This window comes from Apteryx mantelli, chromosome 5, assembly GCF_036417845.1.
Source record: "Apteryx mantelli isolate bAptMan1 chromosome 5, bAptMan1.hap1, whole genome shotgun sequence".
Lineage (NCBI taxonomy): Eukaryota > Metazoa > Chordata > Aves > Apterygiformes > Apterygidae > Apteryx > Apteryx mantelli.
Window position 1 is genome coordinate 28,102,225 of NC_089982.1, and position 27,981 is coordinate 28,130,205.

General features: G+C 38.5%; 1 protein-coding gene across 1 annotated transcript; it reads left to right on the forward strand.

Annotated features, from left to right (window-relative positions):
• Positions 1–625: 625 nt before the first annotated feature.
• HSPA4L (heat shock protein family A (Hsp70) member 4 like) lies at positions 626–27,981 on the forward strand. Its single transcript, XM_013951726.2, has 19 exons — positions 626–979; positions 5,507–5,564; positions 7,082–7,222; positions 8,992–9,114; positions 10,665–10,764; positions 12,757–12,890; positions 13,893–14,137; positions 14,225–14,301; positions 15,503–15,654; positions 16,150–16,256; positions 16,627–16,760; positions 18,408–18,610; positions 21,285–21,386; positions 21,915–22,052; positions 22,679–22,804; positions 23,989–24,096; positions 25,320–25,439; positions 26,010–26,171; positions 26,625–27,981. Exons 1-19 carry the CDS (start codon positions 873–875, stop codon positions 26,817–26,819), a joined length of 2,532 nt encoding a protein of 843 aa, XP_013807180.2. The 5' UTR covers positions 626–872; the 3' UTR covers positions 26,820–27,981.

The window sequence follows — 27,981 nt, forward strand, 5'->3', positions numbered from 1 at the left end:
CCTCCGTGCTTGAAGCGACGCCCACCAAAAAAAAGGGAGGAAACGGCAAAGGTGAGGGTAGCTCAGGGGCCAGGCCGGCCCGGGCGCGGGGCAGACCTGACCCGTCCCGGCGGAGCCATGTGGAGACGGGAGGCGAGGGATAGCCAGCTGCACGGCCTGATCCCACCAACGAATCGTAATTAGTGATGGCGTGCGAAATTACGTTAATCAGCCTTATAATCATCCAGCGGTAATTGCGCTAGATTGTTATAATCACATTAAATTATATTGTGTTGCAATCAACGCTGATACTAAACTAACAGATGAGGCTGTTTGGCGAGGCTCTGCGCTGCGCGTCCAGCCCACTGCTGCAGGCTGCAGTGCGCCCGTGGGGGCCTGCAGGCACCGGCCCTCACCGCGTTTTTAGCCTTTTTCTCCCCAGCCCTGCAGGCTGGCAGTTAACTCCCCTCCAGAAGCAGGAGAGGGGTTAAAAAAAATATATATAAATATTTGTACGAGCAGGCCTGTGCTCCGGGCGGCGGCCCCTTTAAGGGGGCGGGGGGCGTGGCCGCCGCAGTGCTGACGTCGCGGCGCGGGGTGTCGCTCTAGATAATGCCCGCTGCCTCCCTTTCCAGATCCTTCTCGAACGCCCGTTGCCCTCGGCCGGCGCAGCCCGAGCCCCGCCGGAAAGTGCCGAAGCCGTAGCCGGGGCCTCGCGGATTCCCCGCCGGGCGTCACAGCGCGCCTGCGCAGAGCGGAGTAACTGCCGGTTGGTGGCTGCTGCTCCGCAGTGGGGGAGAGACGGGTGAGGAGCCGGGTCCCAGCAGCCGAGACGGTCGCCGCTGCCGTTGTAGTCGCAGGCCGGCGGGGAGCGGGAGGCACCAGGCGCAGCCATGTCCGTGGTGGGCATCGACCTCGGCTTCCTTAACTGCTACATCGGCGTCGCGCGGAGCGGCGGCATCGAGACCATCGCCAACGAGTACAGCGACCGCTGCACCCCGTGAGTGCCGGCGCCGGGCCGCTCCCGGGCCCCCCTCGCCCCGCCGCCGCTCCTGCCCCTCCCGCCGCGCCGGCGATCCCCCCCCCGCCCCGGTGCCCGGCCGGGCGCACCGGGTGCCCGGGGCGGCGCGGAGCGGGGCCCGGCGCTGCGGGGCGGGCGCAGCCGCCTGGGCCCCCCGCGACGCCTCGCCCTGCCCGGCCCGGCCGCGGACGCCCCGCACGCCGCTCCGGCGCCCCGGCGCCGCTTGCTGCGCGGCTCTCTCCGCGGCGGCGCGCTGCCGGCTGCCGGCACCCGGTCCCGGCAGGGAGCGAGGCCGCAGGATCCTGCCGGGGCCGCGTGGGGCCGGGCGAAAGCCCCTTCCTCGGTAACGAGAGGAGGTGCCGTTTGGGGCAGGAGGTTCCCCGAGAAACACTCCTCCTTCCCCCCACCCCCCCCAACTTGTGACTCTTCCGTGTCCTTGAAATACCGCGCCGTGCCGGGTGACCCGCGCGGCTCCCGAGGCACAAAGGAGTTTGTTGCTGCCCGTGTAGCGCTTCACTCCTGTGTAGCGAGGACCTCGGTTTAAGTGCATGTGTTTCCCCAGTTTATACTGGTGTGGTTGGTAGTGCTAGAAGCGATTCCACTAACAACTTTACAATGGAGCGGGGGTGAGACTGGGGAGGAGGAAGAGGAGGACGTTGATTCACCTGGGAAACAGGGAAGTGGCGCGATGAGTTCCCTCTCCCTAAACCTGTTCTTACTTGCACCCTGCTGCATCTGTTGGCTGTGCAATACCGAGGTTTCTGGCAGGGGGAGGAAGGGGGGCAATGGGCTATGTCCGTGATGATGGGATGCGCAAGAGTAGGTGGAGATTTTTCTTTTCTGTTTCTATGGGATACGTCTGGGATTTTTGAGAGCCCTATCTGTGCATAATTTTTAAGGAAAAATCAGGAATTCATATAATATTCATAAAACTCGAGTTTTGAATGGTCCTTTCCTTTATGAAAGGAGTTCATAGCTGACAATAGAAACTTGTTTCTGCTATGTGAGGCCATAGTAACTTTAGCATTACTACCATTTCAGTCTTGGAGAAACGTACATCTAGTAGTGCTTTATAAAGTTTTAAAAGAGTTTGGAGTTGTGCGCTAAAATGCATATTGTCTGTATGAATGAAAATACTCTTAAAACACTTGGCACTGCTTAGAAAAAATAGACTAGCATCTCCTCTCGCAGTCAGAACTTTCAGGAAGATGTTACACTGGTGCATGTTTTACGAGAACTGAAATTCTGAGACATTAAAACTCTGTGCAAAGAACCTTCCGAAACGGTTGCCCAAAGAGTCTTCAGACAGCTGCAGTTTCCTTCCCCTTTATGATGTAGAGTGCTTCCAATTCCTAGCTATTCCTGGAGTGTGTTCTTTGTGGGTATGCTTTGGGTAGGTTTCTGTGTGTTTAATATCCCTCATATTAACATACATGAGTAATTGCTTTCAATAAATTTACAAAACGATTATGAAAGAAAGTTAAAGCACAGTTAGCAGGACAGCACCTTGAGTGAGCAAATACTTAAAGGCATTGGATACCTCACTTCAGGTGACACTTCTCTTGGCTTTTTTCCTCTTTCTCCAAAATATAGTATAGAAAAACATTAGTAACTTTTAAAAGTTCTATTGTCTTGAAATAAACCAAAAAAGTAAATAAAATGTTATGGTTTGAATACTGTTATGGGTTACTAAGCCTTATTTAGAATAGGATTTGGGTGATGGTCTAAGAGTTATGTCTGCTCTAGAACTTGAGTTGTGTGTGTTGTATAGTACAGTGTAAAAATATCCGAACTAGCTCTGAACAAGCTAGTACACTTAGATGCCCAGTGCGTTATTAAGATGTGTAAGGGTACTGGGTTAGGTCCTAAGGATAGGATACTCCTGGCTGTGTTGTACAGGGCTAATTGCTCTTCCTGGGCAAGGCTAATTATCATAGCCGACTTCTGGTTTTGGAGCTGATTCAGATGTCTGTGCAATACTGCTGCGCACAGTACAGCGTTGGTGTAAGTATACTTCTGTGCTACAAATAAAGCAGTGTAGACTTCTGGAAGATAGTTTATTATCACGTGTTAATAGAACACTCTTTAAATCATGAGTTTGGTGTCCTGGTTCTTAAAACATTCAGGTGTAAGCCCCTGGGTTAGCATTTTGACAGTGATCCTTTATTCATATTTTCTGCAACCTACATCCTGTGATCTAGGGCATGGGATTGCTAGCATTTGTATAGTGTGTGTGTTATTTTTGAAGCTTTAGTACAAGTTTGGTAGAAAGAAAGGAAAAAAGTTCTGCTATGAAGCCATCTGTTTCAGCACAACTTTAGATAGTTCTTAAGTCTTTTGGTCTTTAATATCTCTTTAGATGTTAACCGACACTTCAGTTTTTCTGAGTTAGGAGCTCCAGCCAGTCTGTTGCAAGCATTTCCAGTGACCCTGGGCAAATGACCCTTTCAATTGCTGTATCTCATTAACATGGTTTTGTGGGGGGAAAAAAATGTTGATTGTTGATGGCTCATAATTTTTTTATAACTATTTTTTTTTTCAAACTACAAGCAATTAGCGTAATTACAAACTGTAATTAAAATAATGAGGTAGCATCTTTTCCAAAATGATGTATGGAAAGGATTGAAATGTTCTCCTGGTGGAGGGAGTTGTTGTTATTAGAAAAGTCTCTGTGCTGTTCAAAGTGTCACTTGAAAGCAAGCTGGGGGTGAGTGGAGAAAGGTCTGTTGTCCCACCTGATGTGTCTCCTCATGGCAGATGTACCCACGACAGCCCTTTAGGAACCACAATTGCAAAGTTTAGAGCCTAAGAGAGCACATCTTGGTTTTTGACTCTCCAGCCAAGGGGGAACCTTGTGCTGGGACCTCAGTAACATAAGAAAATGATGGCAAGAACTTTCTCATGGGCTGAGACTTGATGTTTCATGCTGTGTTATAGGTGTATTTGAAAGTGTTGATGTCTGAGTCCAGAAAAAGCCTGGTATAATAGCATTAACAAATTGTAATCTCATTATCCATAAAATAAGTGCCTTTGTAAGCTATTTGCAACCTTTCTAATTTGCTTTTTTTCTTTGTAATAACTAAAGAAAATGCCAGAATAATTAGGAGTGGTAATATTAAACCATGTAAGTACAAAATGTGTACTGTTTGTAAAAGCTGAACTACTCGTTTAAAATTGTAGTGCAATGCATTTTCTACTTGCAGAAGTTAAATCCAGGGAAGGTTCCACATGTTTAGTACGGTCTTTATAGCAGAACAGGGTGCTAGATAATACTATCAAATTACACACAGTGCTGCCTTTGTAATGAAGATGGAGAGGAGGCAGGAAGCAGGCTACTATACTGACCTTTATGCTTTCACTAAACAATTCAATTTTAACCTTATGAAATCTGGATCATAGTTGTTATTACTACTGAATGATTTCAGGCAGATCAGTTCCTTTTTAGGGAACCGGTTCCATTTCACATCTATTAAAAACAAAGGTGGCAATAGTAATTTCCGGGGGGGGGGGGGGGGCGCTTCATTGACAGTATTTGGAAATACACTGGTTAGATGATATGCTGGTTAGAAAACATGCATTAAAGTGAGAAGTAATAAATGTGTGTGTTTCATTAGTGGAAGAAGAAATTTTTCTAGTTGCTGTGTTTTTACTTGAATCGCTGCCAGAACAGTTAACACTGAGGCTGTAGGTAGAGCTCTGTCATTGGAGTTGTTGCATATATGTCTTGTAGGTTTTGTTGCTCCTTGAAAAATGGCCAGCAATTAGTGCCCTTGCTGCTCATGAGTAGGCTGGTGGAGAGGCTGCTGAATGCAGCAGCAAGGTGGCCAGATGTAGCTGTGGACCTTGGGCAGCCGTGTGCCGGGGCTGAGCAGGGTGCTTGTTGGGTAACCTGAACGGCTGCGAGAAGAAGCAAGCCCCAAGGGATCTTGTACGCAGGAGCCTGGCAAGCCGGTTCCAGACCATCTCCCCCTTTCAACTGCCTGCCACGTGTGCCTGGTAGTCCTCAGTTGTGAAGTTCTTGATACGCAGTTTGTATTATTGAGCTCTTTGGCTCTCTTGGGCTTAGAATTTTTTTTTTAATGGTTGTCTTATGGTTATTGTTGTTAGACTCTTACAGTGTGAATGTAGCTCTAGCAAACCTCAGGGTCTTTAAGTCAAGAAAGCCTGACTGGCAAAATTCAGATTTTTATAGTAAATGTTGCAGGCTCTTTCAATTATGAGCTGTGACCCTTACCTTCATGATAAGATCTGTAGAATATGTTAGTTTCTAGAGAATACCTTAAATGTAATAAGGAAAACTGTGGTTGCTAGCAGTTTCTAAACTAATCTGCAGAGAATAAAAGAACTAGAATTCCACTGCAAGTTCTGGTGCTTCATATAATAAAGTTGTTAAATACCACATCCATGTTCTGCTACTGTATTTTTTTGTCTTTCTAAAAGTACCATGGAAATACTTTGTGTTCTTTGAAGCTGAATTTCTTTTTTTTTTCTTTTCTTTTTTTTAAGAGCATGTATATCTTTAGGATCCAAGACCCGGGCCATAGGGAATGCAGCAAAGAGCCAGGTAAATGGATCAAAAAAACCCTATTACTTATCTGACTTCTCATGTTGAACTGTGGAAAGAATAGTAATGAATGAATTTGGTATTTCTCCGTTGTTGAGGAATTACTACTGTGAAGTAAACACAGTAGACAACTTAATTAGTAAGGCTCTCACTGCTTCAGTTCCCTGTATTGAAGTTGAAACATTGTTTCTGCCTTGTTTTCTGTCATTTAGAGTAAAAGTGGGGAGTGACTGAAAAATCTAGTCTCTTCCCCAGTAAAAAAACCTTTTTTCTTGCTCACTTGTCACAGCAATAGTAGAGTTCATGCTTAAATCTTAATGGGAGGGGGGGAAGTATACTGTGCTTACATTTTAGATCAGCTAAAACAGAAGTCAAAGAGTGAAAGCCTAGTATATAGATATTGATTGTTCATAAAGTGAAATGAATGCATCTTAGTAATTTACTGCCTTAACTCATAAGTTCAGACAGAAGTAAAACTTCTTTATAAGTCTCTGTAATTTCAGTTGCCACCTAAGAAAACAAAGAACAAACTGCTTTGGGAGTAAAATACTTAAAATGACTGAGCAGAAGACTTCATAATGACCAATATGAGTTTAGAAAGCCAAAGTAGCTGAGGTCTTGCTGTCTTTTTCATATATATGCATCATGTTAGCATGCTGAGAGGAGGACTTCCTCCTCCTTAGCAGTGTGTAAGTAATTGGAAATTGAATTAGCTGCTTTGCCTAGTGGATGCAAAGGTAATGGAGTCCACTGGTAGTACTATGAATGCTCAGTATCTGGCAGAGGCTGTATCATTTTCTTCCTGAGAAACTTTACACTGCTTATCTGAGCTCAACCCCTGAACTTTCCTGATGAGGTGGTGTCCTGTCAGTCATACTTTCCTCCAGCTATTAAGCATGGTATTTAGACTAGTAAACTCAATTTATGCTGGAATTGATTACACTGGAGTAACTTTTATTAATTTAAATATTGTGTTTGTGTTTGTTAGAATCTTCTTGTTCTGATCCTTTCTGTTCTTAAAATACTTAAGGTGAAACACTGACTAGGGAATAGCTATGCGGAGACTTTTATCTCCAGATGGAATCTGAATTAAAGTTGAACTTCAAAGGAAATGGAAGGTTTAAATTTGTAAAAGTTTAATTTAAGGTTAATATAAATAGTAGTTTCATTGTTGCAATGGCTGTCTGCAGCAATGAATGTGTAATATGATAATCAGATGTCACATACTATATCAGAAACCTCCCTTTAATAAAAGGTGCAGTGAAAATTAGCTACATGCTTGCTGGTATTAAAAAGGGAAGTAAATTTGAATTTTATAATGGAGACTAAATTAAAAAAAAAGCCTTTCTCCTGTGTGCAGTGCCCCCCCCTTGCACCTTGCTTTCCAATAAATGTATATTGTTTGAAGTAAGTCTCCCAGTTAATGAATCAAGCCCAAACTTAACAAGTTTGCTTCTGGATGGTCTTCTATACCATGCATCTCATGGTCAACTAAAAATGAGATGTGTTTTCCACAGATTGTCACAAATGTAAAAAATGCATTACATGGCTTCAAAAAACTGCATGGAAGAGCATTTGAAGATCCTTACATACAAGCTGAAAGGGCCAAACTTCCTTATGAGCTTCAGAAGATGCCAAATGGCTCTGTAGGAGTAAAGGTGAGTTAGAGCTTTGTGCAGAATATCTCTAGTGGTAACGATTAGCACTTAAGAGCTTTGTGTTGCTTCTTACTTAAGAAATCTCTAAATCTGTTCATGTCCATTTTAAAAAGAAATGTCAGTTTAGCAGTACAATAGTGCATCTTTTATTTTTCATAAAGTCTTCCTTAGCATAATTTTGCTATCTTTCTAACGTAAAGAAGTGAATGAATTATAATGATATTATATTAAAATATTATAATTAATGATTGAAAAGATCAAGAGAACTTGATCTGCAGTATTTACACATTCTTTTACTAATAAGACAATGTAAAAAGGTATTGTGTGAAGCCTCCTGTACAGATATGCTACAAAACGTTAATGGCCCTAACATAAAAAAGGTTATGTTTGGGTTGCATTTGCCTTGAATAAAAATTACTGTATAATAAAGTTTTTATCTAAAGATGATTAACGTTATTTTCCCTGCAGTAACGTGCTCAAATATTGTACTGACTTTTTTGCTTTGAGATGTCAGTTGAGCTTTCTTATCAACTGTATTAGCTTTCTACACTTAATATAGTAGTTTATACCTTATATTACCAGATTACTTTCAAATAGATTTAATTATAGTGCATGACTATTAGTCTTGGCTGAGTTTTAGGTCTTATGGGCATGCAGACACCAAGTTTCAGGAAAACCAGATAATGCTTTGAATATATAATCTGGACAGGTTATTTATTCTTAATTTGCTTCCAAAATAAATGGCTTGAAACTGCTGTTCTCAAAATTCAGACTTCCTGACTTCAGACTCGGTATGCATCTACCATTAACATTTTAATTGGATACAGAGTACACTTTTGAAGTAAATATCCCATCATCCTTACATAGTGCGCTTTGGGTTGCTTTGCCAAGGGGCTTTAGAGCACATGAAGGGAATTCCTTTTACTTTGTAGACATGCTCATATTGTGCCTTATTAACTGCCAGTGTGAACATAGCCATTGTTCTTCTCTCTGGGGTTCCCTGCACAGGCGTGTTCGGGATTGCTAGAGAGACCCCAGTCAGGCAGAAATTCAGGGCATGTAACCTCATGTGAGGTAACCTCAAGTACAGGCTCAAAGATACAGATGTGTTTCCTGGGCAGGACAGAACTGCTGGAGTTGTCTTGTTTGCCCCCGCTCCACCTTATGTGCCTGAGTGACCCTTGAAGGAAATAAATGTTCATTGCATTTGTTCCAGAGCTTGGATTTTAGCTCGCATCAGGAAGAACATGTGAACTATTATGTTTTTATTTTTTTTAATTAAAAAAAAATAAAAATGCTGTAGCATTTTGAATAATCCTTTGAAATAACTGAAGTGTCAAGGTTTCCTACAAATGGATGTTCAACCAAATTAAACTGTTACTATTTGTTTAAGTAGCATGAATCCATAGCATCAATTGACATTGAGAGTTATCTGTGTCAACAGTCTGGTGTTAAACTTGGGTCTCATTGATCAAAACTACAAAAAAAGTCCAAGCAGCACATCTTAGAGAAGAGATGACATATCTCTGAAAGGATCTTTTATTTGTTGTGGGACTCTTGGAGGGAGGGGAAGGTGAAAAACCAAACCCATAGCCTTCAGATTAGTTCTTGGTTAGATAGCTTTTCAACTTCCATTAGAAGTCTGTGGCAAAGCCCACTTGCCCGCCGGTCCAGGAGTAAATGCTTGTCCATGCAAAATTACATCCATTGGTGCTGAGAGAACTTAACCTGAGATGATTTATTACAGAATTGCTATTTTTTTATTTCAGGTGAGATACCTAGATGAAGAGAGACCATTTGCAATTGAGCAGATAACAGGAATGTTACTGGCCAAGCTCAAAGAGACTTCAGAGAGTGCTTTGAAGAAGCCAGTGGCAGACTGTGTGATTTCAGTAAGTTGTAATATATTTATTGCAGTTCTGTTTATAGATAACTTTAAACTTAACAATTTATGCTATGGTGCAGTGGGAAGAGATATGAGTAGTAGATAGAAATCACTTACTAAAAGCAAAACTGCAAATTTACATTGCAATACACAGCTGTTTAACTACCTAGCTATTTATAACCAATTTGCCAAAAAAGTAGGCCTTTATTCAACTTTTTTCAACTGATAGTGTTTCTATAATCATGTGTCAGAAAATGAAAAATTCATTAAATCAGTGTGTTTTTGGACAGAAAATACTTGCTTGTCAAACTGATCCAGACTGGCTGACTAGCCTGTTATAAATGGGAATTGGCCTATATGTGAGCATATTGTCCTCATTTCTAGAGAACTTTCCCAAATGTATGTTAAATTCCTTTATATAAAGTTGAATGCTGCTGGGTTTTAGTGTAGATTCAGAGTTGCCTAAGCTTCATGGCTCCGAGGGTCATACTAACAATTTCTGAGAAATCTGAACTGCCCACATTTGTTTGAAAGCATGGGGGTTTTTTTGTTTTTTTGATGGTTAGTTTGTTTTAACCTGGAGCTTCTTGCTTTGATAGTCTCCTTGCCCAGGTTTTGGTCCTGATACAAAATTTTAGATTCCTGCCTTTCGTATGGGCTTCGTTTCCTTTTCCTGCTTTACTTCTGCTCTTGTTCTGGTGAGAACTCTGGGCATGAACTATTTGGGCATGAACTATTTGGGGTACCCCCTCTCTCAAATAGAGAGGGGGGAACCGGAAAGCTGTGTATGTTAGAAATCTGCTTTGATCTCTTTTGCCTGCTTTGTTATGGTGTACAAAGACACACAAATACCTCCCATGCAAACAAGGAATCCTTGGTAATACACTATAATGATAGCTAATGATATAGAAACTGTGAATATAGTTCTATGGTTTTAAGCTTCACTTATATTTATAAAGTGAGAGTTGTTTGCAGTCAGTTTCTAAGTGGGCTCTGACTGTGCTTTGGCTATTTTTGGTGGAATTGAATATTGTTATACTGCAGTGCCAGCTTGCAGTGTGCATGTGATAACTAAAAATGATACAACATATGGTATAGCTTCAATTGTAACACAAATCCAACACCACAGAATTAAGCCTGAACTATAACTTAGTGCAGTAGTACTTTTACGATAATTTATTTTTAGCAGAGATGTTGACAGTATGCTATATAAATGTTTTCAGAAACTTTTCTGAATGGTTTGGTCTGGTAATGACTTTAAGATCAAGATCTCAAAAGAAGAATCTAAGGAACAAGGTTTTTGGTGCTTAAATGCAATTTAAAACACTTGAGTCTGGACTTCAGTTAACAATTTTGTTGCTTTGAAATTTAATTAAAACATTCATTAAAATGAATTATCTAGCTGTTTTACTCAGACTGCCTTATTAATCTGAGCCTAGCTTATAACTGTTTTTTGTGGTATTAAAATATGAAGGAATTGTTTAATGGGTACATCTGGTTTCTTTGAATTAAAGTTCATATATTACGATATCCTATATAATGATTTCTTGTAAACAGGTACCCAGTTTCTTCACTGATGCTGAGAGAAGGTCTGTAATGGCAGCTGCACAGATTGCAGGATTAAATTGTCTGAAGCTGATGAATGAAACTACTGCAGGTAAAAGGGCTACATGCACAGAAATAACCAGCCATACATGTAAATGTGTGGGTGGGTTGTCTTTTTCCCCTAATTCAGGCTATTGAATCTGTCAGGCTGATGACATACCAGTGTTGCGCAATCAGGAACTTGGGAAAAGCTGCCCAAGGTAGTACTGCCCAATCCATCTTGGGAACTAGAAACAAAGTAACTCTGCTAGTGATGTGATGTTCTCAGTTTTAGACAGGATGAAAGGATGAGAGTTCATTTGTTAACTTGAGTGTGCTGCCACATTAGCTACTCTGCTTCTGGAGTGAAGCTGGTAGCGCTGTGCTGTGGTGTGGAGCTATACTGGGAAGGCCTGAGCTAGCTTGAGAATCTCTGAATGATAATCCAGCTGGGGTATACACCTGACCTAAATTCTCAGTTGTTGTATTAAATAATACTATTGTACAATATTTTCAGATTTTAACCAGCTTTTTCCCTTCTGAAAGATGATAGTAAATGCATCGTTTATTATATGTCTGTAGTGGTGTCTCTTAAGTGTGATATTCCCCATGTTTTTGCTCTACAGTGCATTTCCAAATGAACTCGGTCATACTGCTTTTTCATTTTATTTGCAATTAGCCATTAATACATGTTTACTTTCCCCAGTTTGATAAAACAATAACATAACATATTTCTTGCTTACTGGAAGATTGGTGTGCTGGAGTAAAAATAAATCACATGGGAGTATTAGTGAAATATTTGTTAATCATAAGCTAGTACTTACTTGAAGTCAGATATATTTAAGGGGAATTCCAAAAGGTATAATCCAGAGTATAATGCAAACAAATTGCATTTTTACAGAGCTTCTTCTGAAAGCAGACCTGCTGATCATATTTAGAAATGACTTTAACTGCATGGCTTTCCAAAATATCCAGATCAAATTGAGCATAAGTTTGTGGGAACATGACTGTGTTTAAACTTGTAGCAGATCTGTCAGTTGCTGTAGTACTGGCATAAATGTCATTTGTGTAAAGTAATTTGTTTATTGCAATTTTTTGTTGCTGAAAAGTTTTTTAGGAAGTTTGAAAACAATGGTTTATAAAGGGGGTTGTGAGTTTGCCTCCTGGCTGTGGTGAATTGCTTTTAGGGTAGCCTATAAAAATAGGCTACACTTCATGGGAACTGAAGTGAAGCAGTTTAAACCAGTAACAAAGTGTTTCTTGACTTAAATTCTCTTTTTCTAATGCCTCAACCAACTTTATAAGAATCTAAGATTTCAATACCAATATTAAACTAGCCCTATAAACATTTTTCTTTACCTCTTGAGTACACTTGAATTTTGCAAGACTGAGACAAAACCAAAATATTGAAAGTAAGGTATTTGAAGGTGAGAGTTGTAGACATAAGACTTGATCCGTATTAATAAAACGATAATAATTGGGATAGCCTTTTCACAAAGAGCAATGTTAACTTGGCTACAAGCAGAGCTGAAATGTGAGGTGATAGCTTTAGTAGTGTTAAACTTTCACTTGATGTCCATTTTCTCTATGGACAGTGAAAAATCTGTTTTCAGCAAGTTAATTCTGCTTGTGATGAGCCGCTTTATATATGAACAATAATTCTCAAACTTAAAAAATGATCTGATAAATACTGGATCTAAAAATTTAAACTGATGATGGAGCAAAAATGCTACTTAATCATGTTGGCACTTTGGAGGTGCACAGCTTGAGTGCAGCACATGATTTCTGTTGGAAAGAGGTTATACAGAATGTTTAAATGTTAATTACTCAATTACCTCACATTCAATCATACAAAATTGTAAATCAAACAGTAAGAAATGAAAATCAAATTTAAAACCCATGACCCTCTGCACTCTTATGTTCTATTTGAGCAGAATAGTAGAGTGTCTAGAAAGAATAAACATAATAAGCAGCATGGTTCTTTTTGTATTGCTTTTATCATGTTTCACACTTGCATACAGCTTCGCCTTCATTTACATCAGTAACTTCCCTATTCTTTTTTCAGTTGCGCTAGCCTATGGAATATACAAGCAAGATCTGCCGGCCTTGGAAGAGAAGCCAAGAAATGTGGTCTTTGTAGATATGGGACATTCTGCATACCAGGTTTCAATCTGTGCTTTTAACAAGGGAAAACTAAAGGTAACTTTCTGAGCTATACATTAAAACTTTATTGAATGATATGTAAAATATTGTTCTGGGAAATGATTTTTTTAAACAAGTAAATGCCTGTAGGAAATACTTTGAAAATGCTGTATACCAAAATCTTCTGATTATTTTTGGCAAAATTGCCAAAACAATTTCTATGAAGTGCAGAAATGAAGTATCCCAAAGTGTTTGGAAAAGTGCTTGACAGCTAAGCATATGCATGGTGTTTGTGCCCTGTTACCTCACTGAAACAGATATGTGTATTTTCTGGTAATCTCAATCTTTGTAGTCATGCAGCTGGCTTTTTTTCTCTTCAGTAGAATGGGAAATTATTGAACTGCACTTTCTTTCCCTCCTGCTGTGCATTAGGTCTTAATCTAAATCTTAATCTAAATATGTGAAATATAACTGAATGATCTTCACTTTCAAGTTCTGAGAATGTCATCTTTTAAGTTTGGGTAGTGGTGGCTGAATGTTTTTGTAAATCTGTCTTTGCTAGCAAAACATGGTCACAAAGTCATATGGAAGGTGAAACTTTTTCTTTGTTTTTTGCTTACAACACAAAGCTAGTAATAGCATGACAAGATAATTATCTCAGTCTGCTGCTGCTTTAGTGAGCTAGTAAATTGTGTAGGGGCCATAGCATGGTAGGAAGTAACATGGTTAAAGTGTTGGAGGGGACTGTTGGGGGGTTGTTCTTTGTTAGGTGAGGGGGGTGTGTGTGTTTTTTTTTTTTTTTTTTTTTCCTTTGGGGGAGGTATCAGGAACTAAAAGTTTGAGGGGGGGAAGCATTATCTTTTTATTTATGTAAAGTTGCTCTGTCAGGTGGCTGTGTAGTAGTAGAGAATGGTGAGAAAATCGCAAAGAATTTTGCCATATCAAACCTGTTTTTTAAAGGTGCTAACTCTTAAAACAATGCTCCATATGAAAGCTATCCCTAGATCTAAAACATTAAGTCTAATAACTTTTAATCTCTGTTCTTTCACTTCTGTGTAGGTCTTGGCTACTACCTTTGACCCTTTCTTAGGTGGTAGGAATTTTGATGAGGCTTTGGTGGACTACTTCTCTGAAGAATTCAGGACAAAATACAAACTGAATGTAAAAGAGAATCCCCGAGCACTGCTGCGATTGTATCAGGAATGTGAAAAACTGAAGAAGCTTATGAGTGCAAATGCTTCTGACCTTCCACTCAATATTGAGTGCTTCATGAATGACCTTGATGTCTCTAGTAAGATGAACAGGTACTGTGCATTACTTTCCCTGAAGTGCAATGAAGTGTGGTCTCTAAGTTGGCTTGTAATATGAGACTTTTTTCCCCATTTCTGCAGAGCTCAGTTTGAACAGTTGTGTGCTGCCCTTCTGTCCAGAGTGGAACCTCCTCTAAGAGCAGCCATGGATCAAGCTAGTAAGTAGGAGTTAATATAGGTATTACATTTGGCTCAAGAAAGTAACTGGCAATATAGTTATGCTAGATCTCTTTAATGATTATCTTTTAATATATTTTTGTATTTATTAGAATTGCAAAGCTAAGTACTGAAAAGTTAAATGTAAGTTCCATTCATATGCTTGTCATGTATGCATGATCTCATTTCTGCCTCATTTAGTGCACAAATCACTATGCAAGCCTGATTTATTGACCCTCATTCACCCTGTGTAATGGAAGAGATTGGCCCTCTGAAAGCTTATTTCTTCTCCTAAGCAGTGATAGCAAAACTATCATTCTTTGCCTTAACATTTTGCAATGTCTGGCCAACTTGTTCCATATGTAATACATACCTGTCCTCACTGACCTGAGAATTTGGCAATAGATACTTGAAATAAGCTACTTGAAGCATGTGCAAATAACTTTTCTTTTTCTCTTATTTACATTACATTAGGAAAAAAATTAGGCTTTCACAAGGATAGGAAAAAGCTTATCCTTAACTTCAAGCCTTTTCAGCTAAACAAAAAGGAAAAATTCTCCTTATGTCAGTTGGCTAGATAAGTAATGAAAGAAGAAAGAACTTGAACAGTAACTACTACAGCAAAACCACACAAGGACTGATAGTTGTTAGAGATCACTTTATGCACGTATCCTGAATCAAGAATTAAAGTTAACCTGCAAGCACAGTGTAATATTTATCATACATTTTTAATTAAGGCTTTGTTTTTTCTGTATTGTCCAGCAAAATTAAATTGAACATATAATGAGGTACATCTGAGCTTATTTTATTCTTGTTTGGGAGGGATGAGGTGTTGTCCAGTGGTACAGGGCTGCCTGAGAGAACCCTATTTTACACACTTAGGCTTATGCACACCAGAAAGGGGATGCACATGGACAATGCATTTTGAAGAACAGCTGTCATGAAGTAACCACTGTTTGGATGTTTGGCTTCTGCATTTCCAGAATTATGCAGTTAGAAAGCTTTATAGCCTTGCAGAAGGGACAAAGATTGAGTAGAATGTGTTATTACAAATCTGTTTTTAAAGATCTTGTTGGCCATTGATTATATTCATTGCTTGTCACAGTGTCTAGATAATAAGGGGTCTCGATCTTTTCTTGGTTGTCCAAAGACGGCTTTTTGATATCTTGATGATAACCTAAGATCCTGCACTGTCTTTTCTAGAACTTCAGCGTGAAGATATCTACAGTATAGAAATCGTAGGTGGGGCCACTAGAATCCCAGCAGTGAAGGAACAAATCTCTAACTTCTTCTGTAAAGAAATCAGCACCACACTAAATGCTGATGAAGCTGTTGCAAGAGGCTGTGCCTTGCAGGTATGGTTATTAAAATTAAGCTTCACTATTACTTGTTTAACACGATGTACTGCTGAAATACAACTAACCAAAAGCCAAAGGTACTACACCTGAAACCAAGGTGTAAGGTCTTACTTGCTTTTCTGAACACTTGGTCACAGTGACCACGTAAGAAATGGTAACTTAGTACTGAGTGATGATAGAAGGATGAACTTGTAGAGACTTGTTCAACTTGATAACCCACACTGCTGTATAATGGTTTGGAAGCTTTGTTTATATTTTTACTGACAATTGCTAGCTAAGTAGCATCTGTTACTGTTACCTTAATTTAGGTAAGTCATTCAGCTCAGATGACTTGATTGGCTTTCTACTAATAGTAGGAAATCTGTTTAAAAATTCTGTGGTAAGCAGGACCTCCATGTGACCTGTATTAATTTGTAGCCTCTTTGCACTTTATTATATTTACTATTTATTTCACTACATGAATGTAATAAAATTCTGGTCTTTCTTTTCTAGTGTGCAATTCTTTCCCCAGCTTTTAAAGTACGTGAATTTTCCATCACAGATGTTGTTCCTTATTCAATAACGTTAAGATGGAAATCATCTTATGAAGAAGGAACAGGGTAAGCTGTATGGTGTTTAGTAAAAAGTGTGTATGTATATGCCTTCAAACTCTTTATCCACCTGAATAGTTTCCATTTTCTTTTGTATCATACCTCTTTGATTTCCAATTACTGCTTAGTCATTGGGAGTATATTTAAAATACTTCAGTGTGGGCTTGCTTAATTTTTGAGAAGTGTGGCATAAAATGTATGGTCCAGTTTTGAGACCTACAGATCTTCAACCTGGAACTCTTGTCATAAGCTGACTTTTTAGGTAAACATTATTTAGCTACTTGTTAACATAGCTGATGATCATCAGCATAACTCAATTTTGATTATCCATTATGTTATGCTCAGTAGTTTACCTTTATTCAATGTTTTCCTACTTCAGGGAATGTGAAGTCTTCAGTAAGAACCATGCTGCTCCATTCTCAAAAGTAATTACTTTTCACAAGAAAGAGCCTTTTGATCTGGAAGCTTACTACACCCATCCTCATGAAGTGCCTTATCCTGATTCCAGAATAGGTAAGAACATATGAATAAAAATCCAGACCTAACTTTCATGAACAGTGTGTTTGTGGGAAATGGTAAATAAAACCTCTGCTAAAAAGTTTTTTTTAATCTCTGTATTTCCTAGGTCATAGAAAAGCCCAAGTTCTTTTTAGAAAGGCTTGGCACAATCTCTATTTATCAATGTCATCTTCTGGTAGTTTCTAGAAAACTTACTTTTTTCATTCTGTATCTGTCTTGCTGTTTCTGAATGCTTTAAGAAAGCAGGTACAAAGAGTTTAGTGCTCTCTTGTGTGGTTCTTTCAATCTTTAAAATGGATCAGGATCTGATGTGGAGGCCAACTTGGATTTTCAGAGAAATTGGATCGAAGGAGCTGTTAACACAGATAATTATCTGTCCAGACTGGTATCTGTCTTGCATGTTCTGAGAGTAACAGAAAGAGACAAGATGGGCATTTCCTGAACTTAAGCATCTGTAGTAGAGGCTAAATATGAATAGTTTACTGGTATCTAATAGCATCTTTCTTACAATTAATAGAGTCCTCAGGGTTTTACATAAAATTACTAGGTATTAGTTGCTGATAAAAATTTCGTGGGTATTTCCTATTTAACTATCTAAGATGTCTGTCTTGTTTAGGAAAAAACATTCTCCTTTACATGTGCACAGTCTGCATCACTTTCACTCAAATTTACAACTGGTGTCAAAATGGGGTATTGGCCTCATTGCTTCCAGAAGCCCTGGTAAAGAGACTGTTCAGTTTCAAAAATGTGCAGTGCATCTGTGTTGCATGTTTTGTTTCTTAGATGAGTGTTCAAATTCAGACCTTCCAGGGAACGCAGAGCTGCTGCTGGACTTACCACTGTGTTACATGTGGGACCAGTAGGACTATGGGGGTGTGCCTGCCACTCAGTAGCTGAGTATAAAAGATGTGATGCTAAAACAGCCATCGTTGATATAGGCCTTAATCTTTCTTTGTACCCTCTGTACAGCCTAACTCACTAAAACATTACTGTATAGCCTTTATTAATATCTATTGAAAAGCTTAAAGTAACAGGTTTAGATCATGTTCTGTGTAAACTTGCATAGTCTTATTCTACAGAGCTGCAGTTTGCAGTTATGTTCTCAAGGCTTTTTGTGAAGCAGTATCACTAGAACTAATGTTAGCTTGATGCGCTTCTGTCAGATGTTTGCCAGGCCTTCTGTCTTAATCTTTAAAACTCTTCCGGTGCTAGCTTGAATGCTACAGGAATATTCAGGTAGGATACAGACAACATACATACTTTTTTTTAAAAAGAACTCAGTTAAGTAGTAGGGCTTTTCTGTTCTAAGAGTAAGAGCCTAATAATAGGGTGGTGTTTTGGTTTTTGTTTTTTATGAAATACAGAAAGCAAAAGTATCCTGCAGCTGTATAAATTAATCAGTAATAATTGGGAAACTGGGTTTTGCTTTCTTTAGTTTCAGCTTACATTGTAGAACTGACAACTAAGTGTACAGTGTATATCAAAGTAGGAAGCTTCCCAATAGGGATAACTTAAATTACATGAAGCTGCTATTTAAATTAACACACTTCTAGGGGAGGAGGAAAAAAAGTGATATAAAACACAGTATCCTTTTTTCTGCCTTTTTTTGAGTTATAGTTTAACCATCTTTTAAATTTTAAGGGCGTTTCACTATTCAAAATGTTGTTCCCCAACACGATGGTGACAATTCCAAAGTGAAGGTTAAAGTGCGTGTCAACATCCATGGCCTTTTCAGTGTGGCTAATGCTTCAGTAATAGAGAAGCAGAACATAGATGGAGATCACAGTGACACACCTATGGACACTGAATCATCAAGTAAGAATCAAGGCAAAGATGATGAGCTGGTATGTAAACTTGTAAATATCTACACTCCTTGTAATTCTGAAAAGAGCTAATAATTGGAGATTAAATCATAGTGTATAGCTTTTCAAAATTACTACTTCTCCACCCTTGAATTGCTACTTCAGTTACATAACACGTTTCTTCATGTCTATATTTATTATTAAAGTACTGATGGTGTGGTTGTAAGAGCAAAGAAGTATAAAAACTGAAAGATTCTGAAGAATTGCTTTATTATTCTTTACCAGTCTCTGTGCCAGTCTTAACCCAGTGGGAACATACTTAATGAGATTTGTTGGTTCTCACAGATTCCCCCCCCCCCCCAAGAACCACATTTTCATTGAATAAAAAATGCATAGTATTTCTTTATGATGCATGGGAAGACTTGTTCTTAATAAACACTCTTTCACTTATGTACTACAGTACTGTTAATTCTTACAAACTCGCTTGTAAGACTACAGTGGGGGAAATGCTGGAAACAAATGTGTAACAACTTTGTCATTAAAACTGAGAATTTAGCATTTTATATTTCCTGAGCACACTGGCCAGCAGTTACATAAATGCTATAGATCCTTGGTGTCGGCTCACAGTATTCTGTCCATTAGTTCTCCCATTTTGGAGCAAGGAGGGTCAGCCCCCTTGATGGTGTGTTACCTCCTAAGAGTGGGTGGCTGAGTCGCAAGGTGCAGCAATTCCATTGCAGAGCTGAGGACTGGGCACCAGGGAGTGGTTTGCAGCTGGGAGAGGCACCCCAAAGGTGGCCTCAGCAGCCTTTCTTGTTTGCTTGTGCCCTTCTGTAGCTTGGGATTTTAGGTACCTCGCTGCTCACAGGCAGGAGAGAAGAAAGTGTAGAGAAAGAGCAGAAAATGAAGCAGTAGGCAAGTTACTGCTTGCCACTCCTGCTGTCTCCGAGATTGCAAAGTGCTCAGCAGAGTGACTAGCCTAAGAGGCTGTTGAAGGCACTGAGGGAGTGTTCTGTTGCTGAGTAACTTTGGACAGAAAGCAAAACACTGTTTTTACTTGGGAGAAGAAAAGATAAATACACTTCCTCTCATTACCTCTTAAAGCTTGTCCTTTGCAGCTTTTTCTGCTTTAGTCGAATATAGTAAAGGAGCTGGAACAAGTGGTTGTACAACTAGCATTATGTGATACAAGCAGGTTCCTTAAAAATCCCACTGTCCTCAAGGACCTTGAGGGTGAACTGGTACTTCAAATACCAAACTTAATGCTATTCTTTGTGGACAAGTCTTTTGCATCTGATACTTGTATACAAATGAAACAGTTGAAAGTGACATGGCTGACACTTTCTTTAATCAGTACTACTGCTTGTGGAGGCTCCTAGTTGTAGTACATGCTGTTCAGTATCAGTACAAGAGTAACTGCTTCCATCCTCAGCCTTTCTGTTTATTTGTAGTACTTCTGTTCATCCTAATAAATCTTCTGTTTTACAATGGTGCTTGTCAGCAATTACCTTTCATTACTGAGGATGATGCCCTTGACTCTGAGGAGGAGGTTGGTGGTTTGTATATATATATATTTTTTTCCCCTCTAGCTTTTTTTCTTGTAGAAAAAACTTTTCCTTCCAGCTGTTGCCTTTTCTGTGTGAACAGTAAGAATGGTAAACAAGGATTTTTCTCTCCTCCCCAGCCTGAAATGACAAAACTTAAATTTGGCAAAAGTAGCTTACTTATAACTTTCATGGTTAAAGACTTGCTGAATCAATTAACACACCAAACCTGCAACAGCTGCAGCATATGTGCCAGTGCTGGAGTTTGAACAAAACCCTTTAAATACATAATTCCTTATTTCCCAGAAATAACAGTAAATTATTTCATGTGCATATGTAATGTGTGAATCCAGGAGTCATAATTCCTTGTAATGGAGTAATCATTGACTTTTTAAGCCTTAGCTATAGCTCACTATTGATGCACTGGTTAATCTGGATGTCTGCTGGAGTTATCCTGAAAATTTGAGACTGTCCCATATTCTGTTATGAAAGGTTTTTGCAAAGACAACAAACTACTATTTAAACTAAATCAAGTGACTAGTTCTGATAAATATGGTGATGTCACTAAGGCCCACAAATTTAGAATAAGGTGTAGGTAAACTACAGATAAGTTTAAGTAAAACACACTTAATTTGGGGTGGCAGGGGAAGACAATTGGTCACGTACTATAAGAGCCTACTACAGAACTAGTTTTCATGGACATATGATGCAGATGCACGTTACAGTTATGGGGATTAAACTATTTCTGCACTGGATGACAAACTTAAACTTGAGTGAAGCAACACGAGATCAGTTCTGGCTGTTCCACAGAGAGCTTGTTGGTTTTTGCCTGTGTTAGTGTTGTATTTCTAGAATGTTCTTTACATACATTTTAGATGTATTTATTTCTAAACTAAACTGGAGAGAGTATTCACTGGGCTTAGTGTAATTCTGCCATAGGGAACAGAAGATACATTCTAATTATTTCAAGGGGGACAGGCAGAATAGAGTCTCCATTTAAATTGAGAAGGATTTGAATGTAATACTGTATCAAAATAGCGATCTAAACATGGTAATCAAAACTCTTTTAAGAGTGAATTGTCCATATATAATATGTGATCTGTCATAGCTGACTTCAGTCATAAAAATATTACGGCAAAGCTGTGCATTCAGTTGTGTAACTCTTTTTCTAGGATAAAATGCAGGTTGATCAAGATGAAGGTATTCAGAAAAGTCAGGCTGAACAACAGAGCCAAGCAGATGAGGAAACCGAAAACGCAGGAACTGAAACAAAAGTTTGTATTGTGTATTCATAAGGAAATGCTGTTTCCCTTAAACTCTTTTTCCCTTGGTGTTCTCAAATTCTTTCTGTTAATCTTACCAATTGCAATATACGGGACTATATTTGGAGGACCACAGCTATACTGCAATAGCTATATTAGAAATCCTGCTTTAATGCTTTCATTTTCAATGTGTACATGGTTAAGATTTTGAAATAAGTTTCCTTTATTTAACATACAGTTTTATAGTGAAGATGGAATTTAAGGAAACTTTGGAAACACTATGGAAAGGAACATGCAAGTGCGTTTAGCTCTTGAACAAGTTTTATTAACAGCTTTTCAAGTTATGTATAAAGAAATTCCACCAGCTGGGTACAAAACTAAGGTAATAGTGATTCTGAATAGCAGTAGTATAACTGTGCGCTTCATTTACATCTGACTCATTTGTAGCTGTTTTATCAGTGCAGTTTCTCTCCTTCTGAACATAAATATAATAATATTGCAGCTGTTCAAAACTTGTAACAAGTGTAAATCTTTTTATAGACTGCTTCTGGAGACAAGCAAGATCATCCAAACCAGCCTAAGGCTAAAGCAAAAGTCAAAAGTATTGACCTACCTATACAGGCTAGCCTCTACAGACAACTGGGACAAGATCTTATCAATTGCTATATAGAAAACGAGGTATGTAGCGTAAACAGATGACAGCTCAAATGAATGACACTGTAAATAACTGTCTGAAAGTACTTGCAACTATAAACTTATTACTCAATTTAGAAGTCCCTTGGGGTTATGTCTTTTTATTATCTTTTTTTTGTTTTGGTGAAATTAACTTACTCTGTTTCACTGAAAATACTTGATTCCCAGATCATCTTCAAAAGATCCTCTCCGAACCTTCCAGGTATCATGGTCATCACTGTTAGGATTCTACCAACATAAGCTCATCTCTGGGAAACAATCTGAAGAATAAAACAGGAAATATTTCCTAGGGCAGAATAATTCCTAGTGACTTCCAAACCAGAGTCAAGACTTGTATTCAATTCTAGTCCTCCATCTGTGGTGGTCAATTCACAATTGATAACAGATCCATTTTCTTTGAAGCACTTTCCAACCAGTTCCCAAATGTAAACTCCTTCCCCCCACCCCCAGTTCTTCCTGTGGAGAAGACAAAGGTTAAACAAAGGTGCAAATATCGCTGACAGTGAATTAACAGCCTTCTGTGAAGTTCTGTGGTACAATTTCAAAATAATAATGCTTCAGTTTGACACTTTAAATGCTTGTAGCTTAAACTAAGTTTTCCTCCTCCATAGGGGAAGATGATGATGCAAGACAAGCTTGAGAAAGAAAGAAATGATGCTAAGAATGCTGTTGAAGAATATGTGTATGACTTCAGAGACAAGCTATGTGGAGTTTTTGAGAAATTCATCACTGAAGAAGTAAGACATATCTGTGTTTCAACTGTTGGAAAAACTTCCTTTGAATTTTAAGATTTGAGTGTGGGGTATGTGGAGGCTGCAGGAGTTCCTTGGACTTGCCTCAGAATGTGAAATTGACTCATTTCAGAGGTGAAGTTCAAACTAGGTATGCTTCAGCCAGGCATTTATGACAAATATGCAGAGCTCTATAAGGAGGGATTTCAGATAAAGAAATACTGTCCTATGGTGGGAGTAAAAAAGCAGGACTGATCAGCCCCTAAATGGCATCACTGGGTAGGAGTAAAATGAAAATGAGTACAAGTGGAGTGTTTTATCCTCTGTACTTCATTAACTTGGAAATATGATTCTTTCTGTGCTTTAAAAGCATTTTGAACCTCATGTGCTATTGAAGTCCAAGCAGAAGGTGGTGGAGAAAGTGTTTACTGAGCTTTTGCAAAAGCAGTATTGAAAGAACACTTGTCCTACAGTAGTTTCTCTGTAACAGCCATTTAAAAAGTTGGCTGGTAGCAGGCAACCAGTTCTTGAAACAAGAAGTGTCCGGCAGCAGCAGCTGTTTAAGGTCTGCTCTCTTGATTACCTGGAATGCTGCACCAACCCAGCAAGGTAGTGCAGATACCCTTCTATTATAAACTCCAGGGTGTGAGGCTGTTTTTTTTCCATCCCAGGTTCAAAACAATCTCTTTACTTATATAAGTAAAGAGGATAGACAGGATCAGTATTTCCAAATAACTAAAGATCAAAACTTTATATGTAGCTGATAAAGTCCAATTAAAAGAAGCTTAACTTCAGCATATGTATTTTTGTTATCCAAACTTCTGTCTGTTTCCCCCTCCCCAACTATGCTACAGGAGCTCCTGATCAGCAGAACTTTGCATGTAAAGAAAACATGCAAGCATTTTATTAAAAGATGCAGTCCTTTCTCATAAAACTAATACTGATGTTATATAATTCCCATAAACTTCACTTGCAAATCAGATTAGTAGGGCTGAAGTGCTGCTTGTATGATTCTGTAAAATGTTGTTTTTAAAGTTAATTAATCACTGATTTCCTTCACATTATGAATTCAGTATTAAACTGATGAATTCCACAGCCCTTTTTTTGAGTTGGGGGGGGGTTTTCTGTGTTTGTGGGGGCAGTCTTATTTATCTTGTTGTGAACACAGATATTCCTGACTTGCTTCATAGGATTCAAATAAGCTCACCTTGATGTTGGAAGACACAGAAAACTGGCTTTATGAAGATGGAGAAGACCAGCCAAAACAAGTGTATATGGATAAGCTTCAGGAGTTGAGAGTAAGGCTTTAAGTTATTTTCTATTTTAAAAAAAAGTATGTGTCTGTATGTGTGTATACATATATATGTGTGTGCGTGTGTATATATATATACACACATGCTCTCAAGAACTGGTTGAAGTAAGCAGAGCTCTTCTAATGAGGGATGTGTACGTACATACACACATGCAGGTTTTGTAAATCCACTGACTTCTAAGAATGAACATCCAGGTTGTATCTGGATACATTTCAGTTATGCAATGAACATATTATTTAGAACTAAGAATACAATCTGTTTTAATCCTGACTCTGCTTCTAATTTGAAAACTCCCAAATTGAGAAGTGAAGCAGACTCTCAATAGTTACAAATAATAAAACTAATTGCTATGGGAATTTTGTATAATTCTTATTACATTCTCATAGAGGCTCAAGTGGTTTGATTTCTTATTTTTTTTACACCCCCCCGTCCCTCAGGTCTTCAGAATTACACTTCAAAACTTATGCTCTGATTTTTCCTGTTTCAGCATTATAAAAAAATAACATAGCTGAAATGTTTTGACAGCAGTTGTCTGTAGACTTAACCTAATTCCAACTTTCAGTGGTATTCTACAGTTATAAAACTGAATTTTTGGCCTAATACTTAAAGGTAAAGGCTGAAGAGTGCTTTAACAGTAGCTTTCATTTTGTTTGATTAGTAACTACCAAAAACAAGAACCTTTGAGTAATCTCATGGGCAGATGTGAGCTCTGATGAATGACTGCTCAGTTTGTAATGATCTTTAAGTATGTATCTCTAGCTCTTGAGCTCTATTTTTGTCTCAAATCAGGCTTCCTTTGGGGGAGTGATGATTGATGGAACAGCATTACAGATCCTAGCAACTGGCTTCTTACCTGGATACCAGCAGGAGGAAGGGGAAAGGAAAAAAAAAAAACTAAAAATTTCCTATCAGCTACTCTAAGATTGTCTTGCTTCTCTTCCAGCTGTGTGTCCTAGACCTTTTTTTTTTTTTTTTTTTTTCTGAAGATAACTGGAAAATAATAAGCCAAGTAGAGGCAGAGTGCTATTCCTGCATTTAAATTTCTGGGCTATTTCTTGTTGTACTAAAGCACAGTACAAAGACTAAGCTCTGGAATGGGTGAGGAAAAGGAGGAGAAGGCAGGCTTTGGTCTGATGCTACAGTGTGTTCCTAGAACTAGTCTAAACTAAACTTGTATTTTGTCAAGATCTTTGTGCTTGTGTTTGCAGAAATTTGGACAGCCTATTCAGGAAAGATACATGGAACATGAAGAGAGACCAAAAGCTTTAAATGAACTGGGAAAGAAGATTCAGCTCCTTATGAAAGCAGTAGAAGCATATAAAAATAAGGTAGAAACAAATCATTTAGGAGAGGAACTATTTTGGGTGTTTGAGGCTGGTTGTGGCTTTTTTAATGTGTTTAAAAAATCCTATGGGAGTAACAAGCTGTTTGAAAATGGCTGTTGGTCTTAAGCTCCTGCAAACTTCTCAAATTGTTTTGGAGTGCTAGCCAAAAAGGTTTCTTGCTCAAAACACATGAGTTAAACATATAGCCATGTTCTTTTTTACACCAACTGGTACCACTAGAAATTGCCGTGGATATTTCAAGTGATGGCTGTTGCCATTATTTCTATAATTTACAAGATATCTACTGATGTTAGAATTACTCAACTACAGTAAGTCTCAGATGCCTTTTTGCAACTTCAACATTAACTTGTGCTTTTGCGATGTGCCCTTAAGATCAAAACTTCAAATATTTCTAAAAATAATTCCCCATGTCTGTTGTGTTCTACAGTCATTCTTCACTTGTTAGAACACTTATTTCTAGTGGACTGTAGCTGTGTTACTCTGTCCATGAAGTTCTTAATTAGGTGAGAAGCATATACCAATTAATTTTTTTATAAACATGTCTCTCCATAGGATGAAAAATATGATCACCTAGATCCTGCTGAGATGGAAAAAGTTGAAAAATACATTAGTGAGGCTATGAATTGGTTAAACAGCAAAATGAATGCCCAGAATAAACTAAGTTTAACTCAGGATCCAGTCGTCAAAGTGGCAGAAATGTTGGCGAAATCCAAGGTAAAAAAGCATCATTTTACATGTAGCATTCTGATAGTTTTTCTTCCTGAAATTAATAAGCTTTTGGCCTTGTATTAAGCTAGGATATTATACCTTCAGAGACTTAAACAGCTGTGAGAGCCATGGAAAGGGAAGGCATTTCTAGTGATAGTCAGTCCTAGCTCTTGACTATCTCTGCAGTAATAGAGCAGTACCTCTGAATAACTCTTTTAATACCCTGAGTTACAGCAGTTTACAGTTACTGGTTACCATAGGCTTTTAACAAATCAAAAGCTTTTTAGCTAGCGGAAGCCTCTTTAAGTGTCTAGATTTGATTAGAATCAAGAAGCATAGTCTTTGGGAATTACAATACAGGTGATTATGAACACAAAGCAGATTTGAAAAAGTCTAGTTTTATGTGATTACTGTGCCACTAAATGAACTTGCTTGTTTTCTCACTTCTAATACAACTAGGAATTGGATAGCTTCTGTAATCCTATTGTGTACAAGCCCAAACCAAAGGTAGAACCTCCTAACGATGGGCAGGCGAAAGCTAATGGTGAACACAATGGACCAGTGAATGGACAGAGCGGTGCTGAAACAAAACCAGATCCAGCAAAGGATAACTCCCAGCAGACCAAACCATCTGGAGAAATGGAAGTGGACTAAATCTTACATTTCTTTCACTTAATTAAAATAGTGCAAGTAACCACAGGGTCCATTCTTTTTGTCTAGTACACACCTCAAATGTTCAGTTATTCTTAGCCAACTTTCTGTCATTTGTTGTTGCAGTAGTTTTTTGAAAGTGTTTTATATTAAGTACATCTCTGTTCATTTCCACTGATGCTGCTTATGTGGAGCTTTAGCCAAATGTAGATTGTATAAGTCAGTTCAAGCTTTCCCAATATATTTTATATCAAACATACAGAATTGATATATAAATGGCAACAACAATCTACCTTATTTAAAGCTTTTATTGTGGATAAACCTCAGCTCCTTTATTCAGGAAAGGATACTGTATTGCACTACTGATGCTCAAGTGTAGATCTAATTGCATCTTTATTTTGGAAAAATATTGGAATTGAAGTGGCAAACTGTCACTTGAAGCACTGACCTTTTCTAGTTATTGTATTGTTATAATTTAAATATTAAAATAGAGGTTAGTTGGCATACTAGTCCATCTTGTTGATGTACCATGAGAATTGTATGGTGTCTTTTTCATATAAACTGATAATACAAGCTTAAACTTTTCTTTCAGGTTCCCCATACCACTAACATTTAATCTTAGTTATAAAATACTAGCATAATGGCTCTGCCATTTGCTGAAGTTAGGTGAATGGTCTCATTGGACATTGCTGTACATAATGTACTGTGCTTATGATAGGATGATGCTAATAGTATGAAGTGGTAGAATATACAAGGACTGTTGCATAGGTTTCCCTTGAAAATGTCTTATTGCACATATTACTACTTACTGCTCATTTCATTTTGAATGAAGTCTGTATCTTGATCGCATCTTATGCTGAGGAGGAGAAACAGCAGAAACTGCTTATATAACCTGGCTGATAGAACACTTAATTCTGAGGTTGCTTAAATGATGTTTGTTGCAAACTTGAAACAAATACTGATTGAGTGCTTGTTTAAGCCATGGTATTTGGCACAATCCTTTTGGATCAAGGATCTAAACAGCAGATCACAAACTGCGTATTAATTGTTAGCTCCAACAACAAAATAAGAAATCTGTTTGATAAGCTTCTATAGCTTATCAATTATCTTTGGTCATTCACTTGATCTAATGGAAGTGTCTATAATACAGTGTATTCAAAAGTGA

Coding starts and splice junctions, on each gene's coding strand:
- HSPA4L (XM_013951726.2), top strand. CDS start 873: ATGTCCGTGGTGGGCATCGACCTCGGCTTCCTTAACTGCTACATCGGC. Junction 980..5,506: donor TACAGCGACCGCTGCACCCC/GTGAGTGCCGGC, acceptor CTTTTTTTTAAG/AGCATGTATATCTTTAGGAT. Junction 16,257..16,626: donor TCTTATGAAGAAGGAACAGG/GTAAGCTGTATG, acceptor TTCCTACTTCAG/GGAATGTGAAGTCTTCAGTA.